Source organism: Crocodylus siamensis, chromosome 10 (genome assembly GCF_052110815.1).
Source record: "Crocodylus siamensis isolate JL-2025a chromosome 10, ASM5211081v1, whole genome shotgun sequence".
NCBI classification, from domain to species: Eukaryota; Metazoa; Chordata; order Crocodylia; family Crocodylidae; genus Crocodylus; species Crocodylus siamensis.
The window spans coordinates 71,810,970-71,827,398 of NC_143404.1; the positions used below are offsets into that span (position 1 = coordinate 71,810,970).

Here is a 16,429-nt window from a genome sequence, read left to right on the forward strand (position 1 = left end):
AGGCCTGTGGACAGGGGGGTCTGGGGGGCTGACAGGCACCGCGGTGTACATGGGCTGACTTGAATGACTGACGGGCCGTGGCTGGGAGGGAATCTGTGCGGCTGACGGACGGGAAGGCGGGGGGGCGGGGGGGGGTGGTTCTGTGCAATGGACGCGCGGAGGTTTTATTTCAGGTGCACACCTGGGGGTTTGGAGGGTTGTAGAGACCAACTGCTCTGATGCTGACTGGGGAGCGGGGGGCCTGGGTGTCACAAACCGCTGGCTGCCCGGCGAGGTGCGGGGCTGCCGGGGGCCAGCGCTTGAGGACGAGACACCCCGGCAGCGTGGGACGGGAACCCAGGAAGGAGGCAGCCCCCTCCAGGGCACCGGGGCAAGGACCCTCAGCTCCGTGAGGATGCAGAAAGCTTCCCCCAGCCCCCAGTCAGATGCCACGGCCAGGCCGCCGGCAGGGATCGGGGCCCGCCGCGCCTCCCCACGGTCCAACGGCCTCGTCCTGACGGTTGAGAGGGGACAGGGGCGTGAAATGCTCCAATGCATTCGGTGCCCCCCCCTTCCCCAGCGTGCACACCCCCTGCCGCGCCCCGGGAGGCTGTGATGCCACATGCTGTTGCTGCGACATCATGCTGGAGGCCAGGCCAGATGGGCCCACACCACGGAAAGGCCTCGCTCAGGCCCCCAGCATGCAATGCCCAGCGCCCTCGGCGTCCTCTCGATGCAGCCGGACTGGGCTGACGGGGCTAGAACGGGCCCCCCCGTTACCTCGTCCCACCCCAGAGCCGGAGTCTCGCCAGCCGAAGTCGGGGAGAGGAGGGAGTCCTGGGGTTGCTACTGTGAAGTCTGGGGGTGGGGGGAAGGGTCTATTTAAATGCTCTTATTTATATTATTTATAATTTATGCTGTTTAACTATTTATTTGCCAAGACACAGGGGGCAGCGCTGGGTCCCAGGGCTTCTCCATATGGGCCCCCAGGGGAGCGTTCAAAGCTGCTGGCACAGCCACCAGTCCCAGGGCAAGCTGGGGGAGGGCCGGCGGGGCAATGACTTTGCTGCCCAGGACGCAGGGCATGGAGGCATCCCCCAACCAGAGCCGCGAAGCTCAGCCGGGGTCCCGCATCCCTGCTCCGATGCTGGGCTGCGTGGCTCCTGAGCAGGTGAGTCAGGGCAAAGCTGTTCTCCCTCGTCTTCTTCCCTGCCCCTCGCCACGGCAGGAACAAAGCAGCTGTTTCTATGCAACTTTCCAAGGGGAGAATGAGCGATGCTGTTTCCACGTGCTCTGGGCCCTGCGTGCACTGGCCGTGGGGAGGGCGTGCAAAGCTGCTCCTGGCACAGGTGCCCACCACCGCAGAGCTTCCTGTTTCCTACCTCAGCCCCCTCCCGGGATGGCAGTGACTGCACAGTTTGTGCTGGAGGGCGCTGGTCCCAGAGGCCAGGGTGCCTCGCTCGCAGCGGGGATGCATGGTGCAGCTCTCAGCTCTACGCCAGAGCAGGGAGGCACACCTGTATCTTCAGCTGCCCTCCTGGCTTGCACTCTGGTCCTCAGCGTGCACGTCTCACCCATGCTCCCCTCGCCCACTCTTCCCCAGCCATCCCGCCTCACCCCGTGACAGGCTCCCCATCCCAGTGCCATCATTCACCCATGCACCTTCCCTTACCAGAGGTGCAACTTCCTAGGCACAGGCCTTCTTGCTGCCATGCGTGGATGCCTGAGTGTACAGCCATACACGCACATGCAGAGGTGAATAGCTTCATGCCTCCTCCTCCAGCGGTGCAACCTCACGGGTGCCTCCTGCTCTGGGCACACGTATGCACATGTGTGTTACAAGCGCTGCATTCTCTTTGCCCACACACATCCATTGTGCAATGCTGTCCATGCACCTGGACTCATGTGCACCCCCCCCCCACGTGCCATGCAACACAGTGTGTTCTCTCTCTCTCTGCCCCTGTCCCTGTGCTATCCCCCTTGTCCTAAGCAAAACTCATCGTCCTCTGGGGGCAGGAGTTGGACCCCCCCGTAGCCAGCTCTCCCTGCTGCTTGCCCTGGGGACAGCAAGGGCACCCTGGGGCCCTGCTCCATGTTTATATTGTAAATAGGAACTCCTACAGCAATAATTGTCTGTGCATGACTGATTTTTCTGCCAGGTTTTGTATTGGACACATCGCAGCCAGACAAGTCTACTGAGAGCCGGCCACCTGCAGTATTACTTGTAATGCCATTCAGGGATATTAAAGGGGCTTCTGCCACTCGTCCCTGCGTCTCCAGAGATCTGTGTCGCTGGCTTTGGGGAGGTCACAGCCGGAGCTGGAAAAGCCGGGAGCACGGTGCGATGCTCTGGCCGCAAGCCCTGCGGTGCCCCGTCCTTGAACCCTCTGCACAACTGCGAGGACAGGGGTGCTGCTCTGAAAATGTGTGTGAAAATAACCCCTGAGCCAATCTCGTCTACACTGGGGAGATGCCTTTCTCACACACCTGCTGGGGCCACTTGGTGGAAATACTGCCATTGCTGATGGTTTCTGTGCAGGAAAAAGAGGAAATTAAACATCCTCTCTCCGCGCGTGCTGCAGTACAGACCCACCGCCTGTTATGGGATTAGCTGCATGCACATGCCAAAAACCTATGCACCGACCAGGCTGCCTTGGCCACCCCCCCAGGAGCTCAGAGACAAACACAAGTAGACCCAGGAGACTGTGCCCATCTGTCTGGGTGCCCAGCTCTGTTCACACATCGCCTGCCTCTAGCAAGAGCCTGGGGCTTGTCACAGCACAGCGGAGCCCTGGTCCCTCTGGCCCGACAGCTGCCGTTGTCTAGCACTTCGGGGAAAGGTGTCACCTCCCCATAAGGCTCCGGGATGGCCTCTCCCTCCCCTTTCATCCTCCGCGAGCCCCAAATGCAACTGGAGTGGAGGGTGCTGAGCAGCTCGAGGCTGCTCTGGCCCAGGCATTTAAGGAGGGGAGTGAGTGGGAAGCCTCAGCCCCAAACCTCTGCTCTGTCCCCCCTCTTCCTCCTAGGCTCCCTCACTAGCTGCTTTCCTGGGGGCACCGGGGCAGAGCCCCACTTGCCCCGGGGGCTTTTGTCACCGGTGCCCCAGCTCTGAATGATTCTGCGAGCAGCCACCCCAAGAAGGGCATGCAGCAGCAAGCAATGGATTCCTATTAAAAGCACCCTGCTCATTAAAGGCTGAGAGCTGCAGCAGAGCGCTGGCCGGATGGGGGAGAGAAGTGAAGGCTGAAATCAGAGCCTCGCTGGGAGAAAATGCCCCCTCCGCAGGAAGGCCTTGCCAGACACGCGGGAGGCAGGCCCCAAAGCCAAGCAGCCACAGCTTTCCCACTCACTCCATCCCCAGCCACTAGATCTGGGGTAACCCGCGGTACCAACCTTTGAAGCCAGCACATGGCAGCTGCGTGGAGTAGACACGCTGACGTAGGACAGGTCCATCCGTGGGTGCGAAACGAGAGACCAAGGCTGCAACTCCACATTGGGACGTCCCTGGCCTCGAAGTGCTGGAAGCTGGAAGGGAAGACGCGCTGGAAATGGGTCAGTCTGGATAAATGAACATCCCCTTAATCTGGCGAGATACGGGGTGCTGGGTTAGATATGGCAGTAGAGAAGCTCTCACGTGTGTCATTCCAGACATCAGATAAATGACCGATAGTCACTAAATACCTACCTAAGCCTCTGCAAAACTCTTCTCCTTGATTGCCCCCTGCCCACAGGGTTGCACACCTACCCCAAAACACCCTAACTGGGAAGCGGTGAAGGCCTGAGTTGGCAGGCGAGTCACTGCACGGCTGAGACGTGTGCTAAGCCCGAGTCTGGTGAACCTGTGCCCGAGCGGCTCTCAAATGCACTAGCCTATTCTTATGGTAGTGTGACCTTGGGGAGACACCATGATCTGGAAGGTGGTTTTCCCAGGGTAATTGTCTCTGATATGTCCTCCATAGGAGGTCTATATTGAGCAGATTCTTTTTGGTATTGGGTGGTGGAACCGGAGCGTGCTCCATCCACTCCATGCATTGACCCGGTATTGCAGTGCTTCCAGGACCGGTGCAAAAAAACAGAAAAAAAAAAAAGGCTCTCAGGCACCCCCGTATCCAGAAGCAGGTTTTAGCCTAGCCCCAGCAAAGCTGGTGAGAGGCTTCCAGCTCCAGAAGTAGTCGCTGCAGCGAGTGGGGTGGGTGCACTAGTCTTTTCTGGGATAGAGCCGTCCTTGCAACGGAGCTGGCGCAGGGCAGCAGCCTGGCCTCCGGACGTGTACAACCGCGTATTGGCAAGGCTCGGCTCGGCTCGGCTCGGCTGCCAGGTGCACGAGAGGCGCAGCCCGCCTCCGCGCTGCAGAAACCAGCCCCAGAGCTCATCAGTTCCCATTTGTCCCAGTTGCCAGGTGTGATTGTGGCCGTTTGCCCAGCTGCAGGGCGAGGGGGCCAAGAGGACAGGCCTGCTGGGAACAACAACACACCACGGGAGGGCTGGGAAGAGGGCCTGGGTTTGGCTCCAACGGTGCCACCTGCCCCCTTTCATTCACATGGGCACACCTCCTTTGCCACCAGCCCCTGGTCAGGATCAGACATGCCAGGGCAACGTCCCTGCGCCGGCAGCCAGGGAAGGCAAGGTCTGTTGTGGGCACAGACGGGCTCCCCTACACACCGCAGAGGGCAGGTGGGGTGGCAGGGGCCGATCAAGGGGCTCTAAGGAGCGGGTAGGGCAGCTCTGGCCTGCCGCAGGTGGTCGTCCTGGAGGCACCAGCGGCTGCAGGAAGGAAGGACGTTGCGGAGCCCCGGCGCTGGGCGCAGATCCAGCAGTGCCAGGCACAGGGCCGCAGCACAAACATGGTCCCGCTGGCTCGAACTGCCTGGGGTAGGGAGGGGGATCAGGGCAGGGGATCCCTCCCCAGCCTGCGCCTCCCGGCCTGGATCCACAGCTTCTCTCCACCCCCGGGCAGGGCCAGCCCGCCTTGTGCAAGGCCGGTTGTGCTGCATCACGCTGAGTCTGTCTCCAGGAAGCTCACGCCCAGATCCCAGGCCCGGGCAGGGCAGGCGGAGCCGCGGCCGAGCGGGTGTGCAGCGCTCCTTCCCTGCAGCTGCGGGCACGGCGGGCATGGGCAGCCAGGCGGGTGAGGGGCCGGGAGGCTGCAGCATCCACTCCGCCGGCATCCCCGCGGTGCACAGCGTCCCCATGAGCGTCCTCATCCGGCCCCTGCCGCCCGTGCTGGACCCGGGCAAGGTGCAGAGCCTGATGCGAGCCATCCAGGTAAAGCCAGGGCGGACTGCGGGGCCGGGCGGCTGTCCCCTCTCTGTGCCTCAGCTGTCCCTGGGGAGGGAAATGGGCCCAGCGATCCCGCCCAGGGCTCGGGGCAGGATGGCAAGGGGTGGGCTGTCAGCTGTCTTGGGTGGTTTCCTCCGCTTCCTGCCTCAGCTTTCCCCATCTGTGAAAAGGGCTTGGGACAGGATGGCAAGGGCTGTTGGTTGCCCTGGGTGGCCTTCTCTGCTCTGCACCTCAGCTTTTCCCATCTGTGAAATGGGCTCGGGACAGGATGGCAAGGACCACCTGTTGTCCTGGGCACCTTTCCCCACGCCCTGCCTCTGCTTTCCCCACCTGTGAAATGGCCCCAGTGATTCCATCCAGAGCTCGGGGCAGCAAGGGCTGTCCATTGTCATGGGCCATTTCCCTTTTCCTTGCTTCAGTTTTCCCCAACTTTGAAATGGGCCCAGTGATCCTGTCCAGGGTTCAGGGCAGGACTGCGAGGGCTATTGGCCCTCCTGCAATGCCAAGCATGGGGGCACGCTGGGAGGTGCTAAGCATGGCCCCCTGGGACTGGGGGCCCCGGGGTCGTGCTGCACTGTTATACTGCTCCAGCCTCTCCAGCAGGTCTTCCACTGCGTGCGGCGCCAGCCCCTCCACATGGCCCACGGCGCAGGGCGGATGCTGCCCAGGTGCTGGGCGTGCAGGGTGCCTGGGTGACCCCCCGCATCAAGTCCTTGGTCTCTGTGCCCCCCCAGGAGGACCCCGACAAGGTGCCCCCCATCGACGTCCTCTGGATCACAGGCAGGCAGGGCGGGGACTACTTCTACTCCTTCGGGGGCTGCCACCGCCACGCCGCCTACCAGCAGCTGGGTAGGGAGACCATCCCCTCCAAAATCGTCCGCTCCACCCTCCGCGACCTCCGCACCTACCTCGGCTCCTCCACCCCCGAGCTGCAGTAGAGCTGCTGCGGGCACTGACAGCCGGAGCTGCCATGCGCCACCACCCTGGCGATGCCTTGTGCCCCCGCCTGCCTGGCTGAGGCCACAAGGAGAGCGCCCTGCTCGGCCCCCGCGAAGGAAGGAGCCTCCAGCCCCAGCGAGCGAGACCTGGCAGGCTCGAAGGGCAGCCTCCGGGGACCAGGCAGTCTGTAACGGGCAGGGGAGAGGGGTGATGCTTTTTAATGCCAGGGCTTTGTGTGTCTGTATAATAATAAAGCCAGTCTGGGTACTGAGTGCCTAGGGGTGGTTGTGTGTGCAGTGTGCAGGGAGCATGTGTAAGTGTGCAGCCTCACACCTAGAGCAGCAGGCACATGCCAGCCACCCGCAACTCTGCGGCAGTGTCCAGACCAAGCCAGGCGCGGGTGCCCACAGCGGAGGGACACACAGGGCTGCGCACATGTGGCCGTGTCCGGAGCGGTGCAGGACATGGGCCGTGCATGCGTGGCCGTGTCCGGGGAGGTGCAGGACAGGACTGCACTTGTGGCCGTGTCCAGACGGTGCAGGACATGGGCCGTGCATGCGTGGCCGTGTCCGGGGAGGTGCAGGCCAGCGGGGAGCAGCCAGCAGGTGGCATCCTCATCCTGCCTGGGGCTGTCTGTCTGTCCAGAGCTGGATCTGTCCTTCTGGGGGTGGGGGTGGGGGTGGGAGGGATCGGTTTCCTCACGCCCCTCCAGGGCAGTGGATCACCTGTGGTACCCAGTGCCCTTGGGGATCCTCCAGCCCCGTCCATGCTCCCGTCTCTGCGGTCTGAAGCACTGCCCCGAGCTCGCTAAGGAGCAGGTCCGAGGCTGGGTGTTGCTTCCCCCCTACAACCTGTTGCACCCCTGGGACAAGCTCAGTGCGGCTGCAGTCTGGTTCATCTCTGGAAGGCTTCACCTTCCTCTCTCCGGCAAACCCAGCGAACGTCAGGGGCTTCTGCCAGCTGCTGGTTTCCTTCGGCTGCTCTGAAACGCAGCAGTGGGGGCCCCTTCGGCAGGTGCAGTCGTGCCTGGGTGACCCAGGGGCCCGGGGCTCCTGCCAGGCTCCAATGCAAGGGCAGGGAGCTGCTCAGGCCCATCCCAGGAGCTTCATTACCAGGCCAGTGGCTCAGTGGCTCACCCGCACTTGCACCGTGAGTCAACAGCAAGACCAGCGCCACGTGTCCCAGTGCCACGCTCCTCCCTGCCCGCGTCCCGGCTGGAGACCTGAGATGACCCGAGCACTGCACTGGGCAATGCCTCAGTTACGTGGAGCTGCCCGGGAGACAGCGTGGTCCGTCCGTCTGTCTCCGCCTCTCCTAAACTGAGCGTGCACTGCACTGTGCGACCGAGAAGGGCCTGAGACCCCCCCCGCCCGGCTGTGCCACCTGCCTCGTGGCCCTTCCTGCCAGCAGCAAGGCCCGGTGCCCAGCTCCCGAGCAAACCCCCGCCGGCTGCAAGGAGCAGATTGCTTGCGAGCCATTTCCGCCACAGCCCGCGAAGAGGAAGGGAAGGGAAGAGAAGGGCCTGGGGCCGGGCGGGGGCTGCCGAGCCCTTGTGCATCTGCAAGGGAAGGAGCCGAGTGTCAGCGTGCCGGCCACCGGCCTTGCATGAAAGCAGCCCCCGCCTGCAGGAACCGGCCGCGTGGCCCTGGCAGCTGCTCCCACGGGGGCTGTGAAGCTGGCTGAAGAATCGTGGCGTGCTAAAAAGTTTCCTCTTGCTGGGGAAGCGAGGGAAGGAGGTTGCGGCTCCAGGGATGCCTGCAAAGGGGGCAGCTTTCAAAGGCATCCTCCAAGCTGCCCACCTCCCCCCCACGGCACCGCACCTGGCACTGCAAGGCAATCGGTTTCACCCGGAGCTCCCAGCCTCATTCCCCCTGCACGTGCACCTGGCCCATTTCACAGCTAGGTAAAACTGAGGCAGGGAAAGCGGTCCAGAACAACCAGGAACCTCTGAGGCTGATGCATCTCATGGCTGGAGTTGTCACTCGGGGAGCAGGATGCAGTGCCCCCGGGCAGTCTCCAGCCCCGTGGCCAATGCAGGCACCACCCGGCGCTTCCTGCTCCCTGTGCAGCCGGCCCCGCAGGACCTGCTCTTCCCCGCTTCCATCTTCCTCTGTAAACAGAGCCCGGATGCGCCCGAGCCGGCCCCGGCTCCCCGGCACGCCGGCTCTCAGCCTCTCGCTCGCGGATCCAGAGAGGAGCGAGTCACGGCTCAGGGGAGGAAGGGGCCAGGGCAGGGCGGCAGGGCCCGGCGGTCCCCGCAGCCGGGACCCCCTTCCTCGTGCTCGGAAGGAATCGGGAGGCAGCAGGGAGGGCCTGCGAGTGAGGGAAGGGCTGGGCGGGCATCCTCCGGGCAGGCCGGAGCAGGATGGGCCCCAGCACATGGCTGCCCATCCCGCCCCTTGCCCGGATGTCCCCGGAGCCAGCTCTGGTTATGTATCTGTGTTTGCTCCGTCTGTGTGTCTGTCTCTCCACCTGTCCCCCTCGCCTCCTCCTCTGCGCCTGACCTGCGAGGCCTCCGGCGCGGCAGACTGACAAACGACCTCAGCTGCCTCCAATCCATTCGTTCCAGAGCAGGAACAAAGGCTCTTTGTGGGACTCGCGCTCTCTTCATCTCGCCTGGCTCGTGAGGCTTCCCCGCTCCGGAACTGGGGCAGACTCCCCCGCGCGACAGGCGTGTAATGCGTTCCAGGCTCCCGCGATGCGCCGTGGCGGCCCCCGCGGCCCGGCAGGTAGGAGGCCGGGGCTCAGCCCGGCCTCGTGGCGCTGGCCGGCGAGGGGAGAGGTGCGGGCGGTGGTCTTGCGGTGGAGGCTGCCCGTGGGGGGCCTTCACCAAGGAGAGGGATGCTCCTGCCCTGGGCCTGCCCGCAGCATCCCGGAGCCGTAGCAGAGTCTGCATGAGCTCCATCCTTCCTGGCTGCCCTGGAAAGCCCAGACCCCCCTGCTCTGTCTTGGGCACAGAGGAGAGGGGGCCAGGTCCAGGTGCCCCCAGGCCCAGTGCACTGGGATGTCAGGAACAGCATGCGGGGAGCTCACGTCCACCCCGGCAGCTGTCCAGAGACGGAGGGTGCAAGCCGGGGCCCGGCTGAGATGGAGGGACATGGAGCCCAGCTCCACCGCGGTAGCCAGGCCCCGGGGCCAGCCGGCGTCACGCCAGCCCCGGCCAGCTGACCCGCTCGCACAGGCCCCGCGCCTCTTCCCGTGGCGGGGTCCGGTTTCCAGTTGAAAGGAGGCCGCTGGTGGATCGCGTTCCTGCCAAAGCGCATGAAGCACCTGGTGGTTCCCGACACGCTGTCCATCCCCGGGAGGCTTGGGGCATCTGGCAGGCCTGATCTGGAGTGTGTGGGTGAGCTGGTCCGTTCCCCCGCCAGGCCCGCGTCCCCATGCTCCACGCCTCTTCCGCACGGAGCCACGGGCGATCCCTGCTGAGCACGTGCCTCAGTCTCTGCTGCGGAAAGTGGATCTAGCACTCGTGGGGCGCTGTCCTCCGCCTCTCCCAGCACCCCAGGACCCCCAGCCGTCCCCACCCACGTGCTGTGAACCAGCATCCTGAGCCCCTGGACAGGCGGGGTTACATAGGAGCAAGGTCTGGATTGATCCTAACCACGGAGAAGCCATCAGTAGCACCCCAGCCACTCCAGCCCCGTGGCCGTGGTGCCCTGCGGGCGCCAGCACCTCCAGTGGAGCCAGCCGTGCCACCCTGACGGCTCCTGGGCATGCAACCTGTCCAGGGCATGGCCCCGGTGCAGAGACAGCCCCCGCCCTGCTGCGGGGTTAGTACTGCTCGCCTTCGGCGAGGGAGACCCCGGGGGCAAGCCAGGCCTGTGACCCTGCCCACCAGGCCAGGGACACGGGGCAGAGGGGGCTGCTTGGAAGGGCCGCGGGGTCAGGCCGGCCGTGTCCTGGTGGCCACACGCGCCCCGGCTGCGTCTGGAACCCATTTGCCGCGGCCGGCAGCGGTGTTTTCCCAGCAGGAATGTGATGGGCCCCCCGAGGTGGGGATGGCCGCGCGGCCCCTCCGGGCCATCTGCTCCCTGTTTGTTTACCTACGCCGCAGTATCACGGCCCGGAAAAACACTCCTCGAAGGGGCACAGAGCGGGGCCTTGCCCTGGAGAGGCCAGCGCAGGGAGAGGGGATGCTGCCCCCGGCTTTGCAGCCTCCGTGGAGACCCCCTGCATCCAGGACCCGTCCTGCATCCAGCTCACGTGCCGGCTACGGTGCATCTGGCACTGCCGGCGCCATCTCAGCGCAGCTCTTCCTGGCAGTCCCGCTCCAAGGGACGGGTGACTTGCCCAGGGACCCCCAGGGGGCTGGTGGCAGAGGCAGGCTAGGAACTGGAAGCCCTGACTTGCCTTGTCCCAGACTCGCGGTCTGCTCACATCCCCCTGGCATCTCTTCCCTGCCCCTGGCTCTGTAAGCTGCGCGGGGCAGGGGCTCTCCTCCAGCACAGCAGGGTCCCTGCTCCTGGCTGGGTGTCTTGGGTGGTGCCCAGGGGGTGGCTCATGCATGCGCCTCCCCTTGCACACCCCCAGCACCCCTCTTGCTCCACTGCGGTCCCCGGTACGCGGGGTGCCCGGGCAGCCCTGCACGCCGTGCGCGGTCCGGCGGGGAGGGTCTTTCCTGCGCCACGAGGCTCCCTCTCCTCCTCCGCCGTCAGCTGGCCTCCATGTGCTGCCTGACAGCTGCACCTGAGTACACAGTCCCTGCCGATCCGTCTTGCCGCCTGTCAGGGGCTGGGGGCTGTTCCAGCCCGGCCAAATCACACCCCAGCAGGGGGGCCAGCATGGAAGAGCCCCCTGCCCGGGGAAGGGAGGGGGGAAGAAAAGCTGTGCTCCGAGCTCGGGAAGGCCTGGGGGACGGGCTGGTACATCTCCGCATGGAGCCATCATCTCTGAGGGCCCTGCCAGCCCTCCGTCTGTCCATCACGTCCGGGGCCGGGGCCACGCACCGAGTCGGCCTTCTGTCGTCGGCGTGCTTCAGCCGCCCCGGTCTGTGCGAACGACGGAGCAGCCGTGCAAGTGCCCGGGGAGCTCCCGCTAGAGCCATCGAGGTCTCCACAGTGCTTTTTGCTTTTAGCGTTCCCTGGCCCAGCCTGCCGCCCCCCGGCCCTGGGGCTGTCCCCCCCACGCCCACAGCCTTTCCTTGCTAGATCCACAGGTAAAGCGCAGCCCCGGATCCGCACGCAGCCCTCGAGCCAGGGTCGCTGCTCCAGCCCAGGCAGGGGGGATGTGGGCACTGCTAGGGGACATCGGGTGGAGGGGGAGCACTGGACGCTTGCCTGGATGATGGCGACTTTGGAAAGGGGCTGCGGGGAGGCGCCAGGCCGGGACCTGAGGGGTCAGGCCGGCACAGAGGGGTGCACCGCGGGCCCGGAGAGGTTGCAGGGGTCCCTGGAGCTGCCAGGCATCCCTGCCACCCTTGGAAAGGCCCGGGGCCTGCTCTCCCTGCAAAGCCGCATCCCGTTTCCTCCCCGCCACATAGCTGGGGCTGGAGGCTCTTTGGGGCAGAGACCGCTCGGCTCTGGGATTCCCTCTGCTTCCCCCTCGCCCCTCTCCGGCAGCCCCAGGCCGTGCCCGTGTGCGGGGAAGGGGCAGTGGGGAGGGAACCGGGGAGCTGGCGGGGGTCTGCACCAGGCGCGCTCTCGGCCTGTTTGCTTAAGCTGCCTCCGCAGCTTGACCCGCGGCGCTGCCGGATCCGCACGCTCGGCCTCGGGCCGCGGGGGAAGGACGAGCAGGAAGCCTTGGGCTGCTTTCCTTGGCTGGCTTCCCCTCCTGCCGGCGCTCTCTGGGGCACGCGGCGCGGGGACTGCGGGGAGCAGGCACCGGGGCCGAGAAAGCGAGAGTGCACGAGACGCACGGCTCTCCGGCGGGAGGGGAAATCTCTCGGCTATAACTCAGCGGCGCAGGAAGGCGGCGGTGGGCAAAACTCCCCCCGCGCCGGGGGTCAGAGCCGCGGGGCCTAGCCCCAGGTGGAGGCCTCGGCCGGGCCAGGCTCGCGCCCCTGGGGAGACTCCTGCAGGTCACGGTTCCCGCTCTCCTCGCAGGAAAAGATGTGATTTTTCCACTGCCGGCACACACCTTCCTCCCGGAAACGCTCCGGGCCAGGCAGGCGGGAGCCCGCTCCGGGGCTCGTGGGGCGCGGAGGAGCTGCTTGCCTCGGCGCTGCGTGCCCGTGGGCTCGCTGCGAGGGGCCTGGGCTGGGGGGCCTCGGTCCCAGTCCGTCCCCACCGTGGCTCGGAGCCTCCTGCTTCGCCGTGCCCCCAGTGTCCGGGCCTGGGGACGGAGGGGCTCTGAACGGAGCCGGACAGCTCGCCCGCTGCAGGGCCCCAGGCCGGGTGGACCCCCAGGAAGCGGGGGCAGAGCAGGGGTCTGGCTGCGTGCGCCCGGGGCCGTGTTTGCAAGGTGTCTGGGCTGCCCGCGCGGCCCCGCTCCCCTCTTGCCCCGGGCAGAGGGCTCGGAGCCATCTCCCTGCACCCGCAGCCGCTAGCTTTACATCCTGGGGGCCGGGGCAGCCCGGCAGCCCCATTGGCTGGCCGCGAGGCAGCTCCCGGCTCCCAGCCCCTCCCCGGGCTTATATACAGAGCCTGCTGCGAGTCCCCCAGAGCGAAGGTACCACCCTCTCCGGCTGTGCTCGGAGCAGCTGGGAAGACGTCAGGACCTGCCGAGAAGCCCGGGCGTGGGCAGGGCTGGAGGTGGGGGGTCCCCAGCGCGCCGGGGGGGCGCTGAGACCCACAGCTCCCGGGGGCCTGGGTCCGGCCGGGGGTCCCTGCCATGGCTTTCGCCATGCTGAGACCCGTGGCGGCGCACGTGCTGTACCCCGACCTCAGCCTGCTGTCGGAGGACGAGGAGAACCGCAGCGAGAGCGACGCGTCCGACCAGTCCTACGGCGCCTATGAGGGCCTGGAGCCCCACGGGAAGGGGGCCCGCAAGCCGGGGCCGCTGGTGCTGGTGAAGCAGCGGCAGGCGGCCAACGCGCGGGAGAGGGACCGGACCCAGAGCGTCAACACGGCCTTCACGGCCCTGCGCACCCTGATCCCCACCGAGCCCGTGGACCGCAAGCTGTCCAAGATCGAGACCCTCCGCCTGGCCTCCAGCTACATCTCCCACCTGGCCAACGTGCTGCTGCTGGGCGAGGGCTGCGAGGACGGGCAGCCCTGCTTCAGTGCCATCTACGGCGCCAAGGGCGAGCTGGAGGGCAAGCAGCCCCGCAGCATCTGCACCTTTTGCCTCAGCAACCAGAGGAAAGGGGTGAGTCCCCGTCGCCGTCCCCACCCGCCAGGGAAGGAGGCCGCGGGGCAGGGGCCTGGGGGACCGGTGCCAGGGCGAGGCGAGCGCCAGCGGGGCACGCCCGGCTGCCTGGGGCGGGTCGAGGCAGGGCAGGGGGACAGGGCCGCGCTGCATGCGAGCCCAGCGAGAGCCCGGGGGTGGGAGCGAGGGCCGGCCGGAGCTCAGTCCTGCCCCAGGCTCTTGCCGGCCAGCCGCGCAGACCCAGTAGCACCACGCAGAAGCCCGGGGCGGGTCTCTGCACTCACCTGGGTGCCAGGGCGTAGCCTGTCCGGCTGGTCGCGGAAGCGGGATGCCCGCACGCCGCCCCGCAGCTGCTCGCCGCTCCTGCCTGACCTTCCCCCCGGGTGCTGGCGTGGTCACCGACAGCTGCCTCAGGACTGGCGTGTTTTGCTTCACACGCGGTTAACTGCACGGTGGGGGAGAGACGGAGGGCTGGTGGCGTGCCCCCCACCTCCCTCCTCTGCAAGCCAGTGTCTCTAACCCGGAGGGCAGCAGGGGTGGCATCCAGGCCTCGGTCCTGGGGTTTGTCTCTACTTCTGGGGTCTCTTGGATGCCTGGAAATGCACAGCTGGGTCCCTGGGGTGGAGGAGGGTTGCGGGGGAGCTGAGCAGACAGACCCGGAAGAGCCAGCAGCCCCTGCAGCCAGATGTTCGAGCCAGACACACACACGCCCCGCTCCCGCATCACATAGCATGTGCTGTTTGCATGAGCTGGGTGCATGCTCAGACCAGACACAGGCCTGAGGTCCAGCCGGGGACCTCAGCTGAGTCCGAGGGCCTGAGTCCGGACCCCAGACCCCGAGGCTGTGCCCCCGGGTGTGGGGCTCCGGGCTCATCTCCAAGCCCTGAGCGAGTGGGCAGCGCGGGGGGCAGGCCTGGGCACAGCCTCCCCCAGAGGAAGGGGCTAGAAGAGGGGTTTGTGCTCCCCCTAGCCAGGCTGAACCCCCCGCCCCATGCGCCAGCCAGGAGGTCGCCAGCTCTGCCTGGGGTGGGGAGCACAGAGCAGGAGGGAGGAGCCCGAACGCCCCGAGGGGCCCTGGGCTGCAGCCCCCGTCCAGGTTTCATCTGCAGGAGGATGGGAGAAAAGCAGAGAGGTGCAAGCACTCACCCCGTTGTCCTCCAGGACAGGCCACCATGGGGCTGGGGCTGGATGTAGGGGCAGCGTCTCCCAGGATCTACCCCATCCCCCCCAGGCCCCTGTACCCGGAGGGACTCCCCTGGCAGCCCCTGCTTCACCCCCTGGATGAGGTAGGCGCACGCTGCTGCCCGAGACCTTCCCTGTTCCCCCGGGCTTTAACCCTCTCTGTTCGCCCCTCTCCTCTCCCCCCCTCCCCTCTCAGCTCCCTCCTGGGGTTGGGAGCGGTCTAAGATGAGAGGCTGACAGCCAAGCCCCCCTTGCCCCCACGTCCGGGGGCAGCAGTGGCCCCTCACTGCTGGGCACTTTGCTCAAGGGGGGCAGGAGCCCCGTGCAGCCACCTGCTCTCACGGGGCACCCGCTCCTGTTGGGGACGGCTCTGAACATCCCCAGCGGGGAAGCCTCCGCGCTGCCCCAGAAGAGAAGGTCTAGGGCTGGGAAAGGACCAGCCCCAGCACGCGGCCCCGTGCGTCTCTGTGGTCAGCATCCTGAGGCCTCTGGAGCTTTGCGGGGAAGCGGGTGCTGCGGCCGATGGCCGCGCCCTGGAGACCTGGGCTCCAGCCCCAGCTCGGGCGAGAGGCGGAAGCAGCTGTGCCCCTGTGGGCACAGCCACGGGGCTCTGTGCTCCCATCGTCAGCCCATCGCCCGTCTGTGCAGCCCATCGCTCAGGGAGGCTGGATGGGCTGGGCTGGGGGAAGCTCAAAGGAGACGAACTGCAGAGGAGGAGGGTGGAAGGAGGGACATGGCCAGGAGTCCCACAGCGGGGAAGCCCTGTCCTCCAGCTCCCAGCTCAAGGCCTAGCCCTGTCCCGCGGCCGGGGGAGCAGTGGGCCAGTGCTCAGGCCCCGGGGCAGGAGGCTCTGCTCGCCTTGCTGGAGACGTGCCTTGTGCCAGGTTGGGGCAGCTTCACAGCCACGGGGCAGGATGGGGAAGGGGGAAAGGCGGGGGAGCAGGAATCACGGCTGGGGGGCCTGGGTGGGAGATGGGCCTGGGCTCTCAGCAGCAGGCTGTTGCAAGCCGATGGGGGGGCCTTGCTTAGTCCCCCTGCCCCGGCGGGCACTGCCCCTCTGCTCCGGGGCCGTGGATGTGCCCTGCCCCATTCCCCCCATCACTCGCTTCCCCTCCCTCCCCTGCAGGGCAGCCGGCGGCAGCTTGGGGGCAACTGCCTGAAGGTGCGAGGGGTGACGCCCGTGCGGGGGCCGCGGAGATGAGACGGGGCCCGACACGGCAGCCCGGAGGGCCGAAGCCCAGGACACACAAGCGCCGCACTCTGGAGTGGGGGGAAGGTGCCAGCGCCCCCCTGGACCCCCGGAGAAGACGAGGCCATGTGGCATGAGGGGCTGCTCGCTGGACTGTAGGGACACAGAGGGCTGGGGCTGCTCAGCTTGGACTTGAGGGCAGGACCCGATCCTGTACCATCCCCGGCGGACAGCGGGCGCCCCGGCGACGCCAGGACCCCCTGCCTCCGGGGGGTGCCAGCCCGGCGGCTGGGCTCCGAGCGCAGGGGAGCTCTCCGGGCCGTGGCGCGGAGACGGCGAGAGGGCAGGGTCTTGCTGGGCTGGCCACCACGAGTCGTCGTATTCAGCAGGTTTGAAAATAAAACTATTTTTGGATCAGCCGGCAGGTCTGCTCTGGCCCCAAAACCCATCTTGCACCCAGCCCTGGGGAGCGGGCACGGGGGCTGGAAGGGAGCAGAGGGGGCTCAGGGCCACTCTAATGCATTTCCCAGCTCCCCCGGGCAGCCCAGGCCACGGGCTGGACCTGAGACCATGCGCAGAGGGAGTTCGCCCCAGCCTGGACAGTCCTGTGGCCTT

The 16,429-nt window shown here is 66.6% G+C and overlaps 2 protein-coding genes, 1 long non-coding RNA gene and 1 other non-coding gene across 6 annotated transcripts; 3 read left to right on the forward strand and 1 right to left on the reverse strand.

The window, feature by feature from the left end:
- Nucleotides 1–136: 136 nt before the first annotated feature.
- Nucleotides 137–14,597, reverse strand: LOC149856855 (uncharacterized). The gene is made up of 3 exons (XR_016444465.1): nucleotides 13,728–14,597; nucleotides 3,373–3,504; nucleotides 137–2,510 (listed from the first exon to the last, which is right to left on the reverse strand). It is a non-coding gene; the product is annotated as an uncharacterized LOC149856855 (long non-coding RNA).
- On the forward strand, nucleotides 2,571–6,456 carry SRXN1 (sulfiredoxin 1). Of its 2 annotated transcripts, XM_090064900.1 has the most exons (4): nucleotides 2,571–3,531; nucleotides 4,545–4,653; nucleotides 4,994–5,244; nucleotides 5,994–6,456. In XM_090064900.1, the coding sequence occupies exons 1-4, from the start codon at nucleotides 3,388–3,390 to the stop codon at nucleotides 6,195–6,197; spliced, it is 708 nt and encodes a 235-aa protein (XP_089921026.1). In that variant the 5' UTR covers nucleotides 2,571–3,387; the 3' UTR covers nucleotides 6,198–6,456. The 2 variants fall into 2 exon arrangements, with proteins under 2 accessions (XP_089921026.1, XP_089921027.1); XM_090064901.1 differs by lacking the exon at nucleotides 4,545–4,653 and having other exon boundaries at nucleotides 3,396–3,531.
- LOC149856857 (U2 spliceosomal RNA) lies at nucleotides 3,858–4,052 on the forward strand. The gene has a single exon (XR_016438403.1). It is a non-coding gene; the product is annotated as a U2 spliceosomal RNA (small nuclear RNA).
- Nucleotides 8,921–16,231, forward strand: TCF15 (transcription factor 15). Of its 2 annotated transcripts, XR_016444464.1 has the most exons (3): nucleotides 8,921–13,443; nucleotides 14,605–14,729; nucleotides 15,752–16,231. XR_016444464.1 is itself a non-coding variant. In XM_090064902.1 (2 exons), exons 1-2 carry the CDS (start codon nucleotides 12,967–12,969, stop codon nucleotides 15,824–15,826), a joined length of 552 nt encoding a protein of 183 aa, XP_089921028.1. In that variant the 5' UTR covers nucleotides 8,921–12,966; the 3' UTR covers nucleotides 15,827–16,231. The 2 variants fall into 2 exon arrangements, 1 of the variants encoding a protein (XP_089921028.1); XM_090064902.1 differs by lacking the exon at nucleotides 14,605–14,729.
- The last annotated feature ends 198 nt before the right edge of the window (nucleotides 16,232–16,429 follow it).

What these genes read in the sequence shown, in the direction of transcription:
- SRXN1 (XM_090064900.1), top strand. Translation starts at nt 3,388, where the DNA reads ATGGCAGCTGCGTGGAGTAGACACGCTGACGTAGGACAGGTCCATCCG. An exon ending in GGAAGACGCGCTGGAAATGG is followed by an intron (nt 3,532 to 4,544) that starts GTCAGTCTGGAT and finishes CTTTGCCACCAG; the next exon opens with CCCCTGGTCAGGATCAGACA. An exon ending in GCCTGATGCGAGCCATCCAG is followed by an intron (nt 5,245 to 5,993) that starts GTAAAGCCAGGG and finishes GTGCCCCCCCAG; the next exon opens with GAGGACCCCGACAAGGTGCC.
- TCF15 (XM_090064902.1), top strand. Translation starts at nt 12,967, where the DNA reads ATGGCTTTCGCCATGCTGAGACCCGTGGCGGCGCACGTGCTGTACCCC. An exon ending in TCAGCAACCAGAGGAAAGGG is followed by an intron (nt 13,444 to 15,751) that starts GTGAGTCCCCGT and finishes CCTCCCCTGCAG; the next exon opens with GGCAGCCGGCGGCAGCTTGG.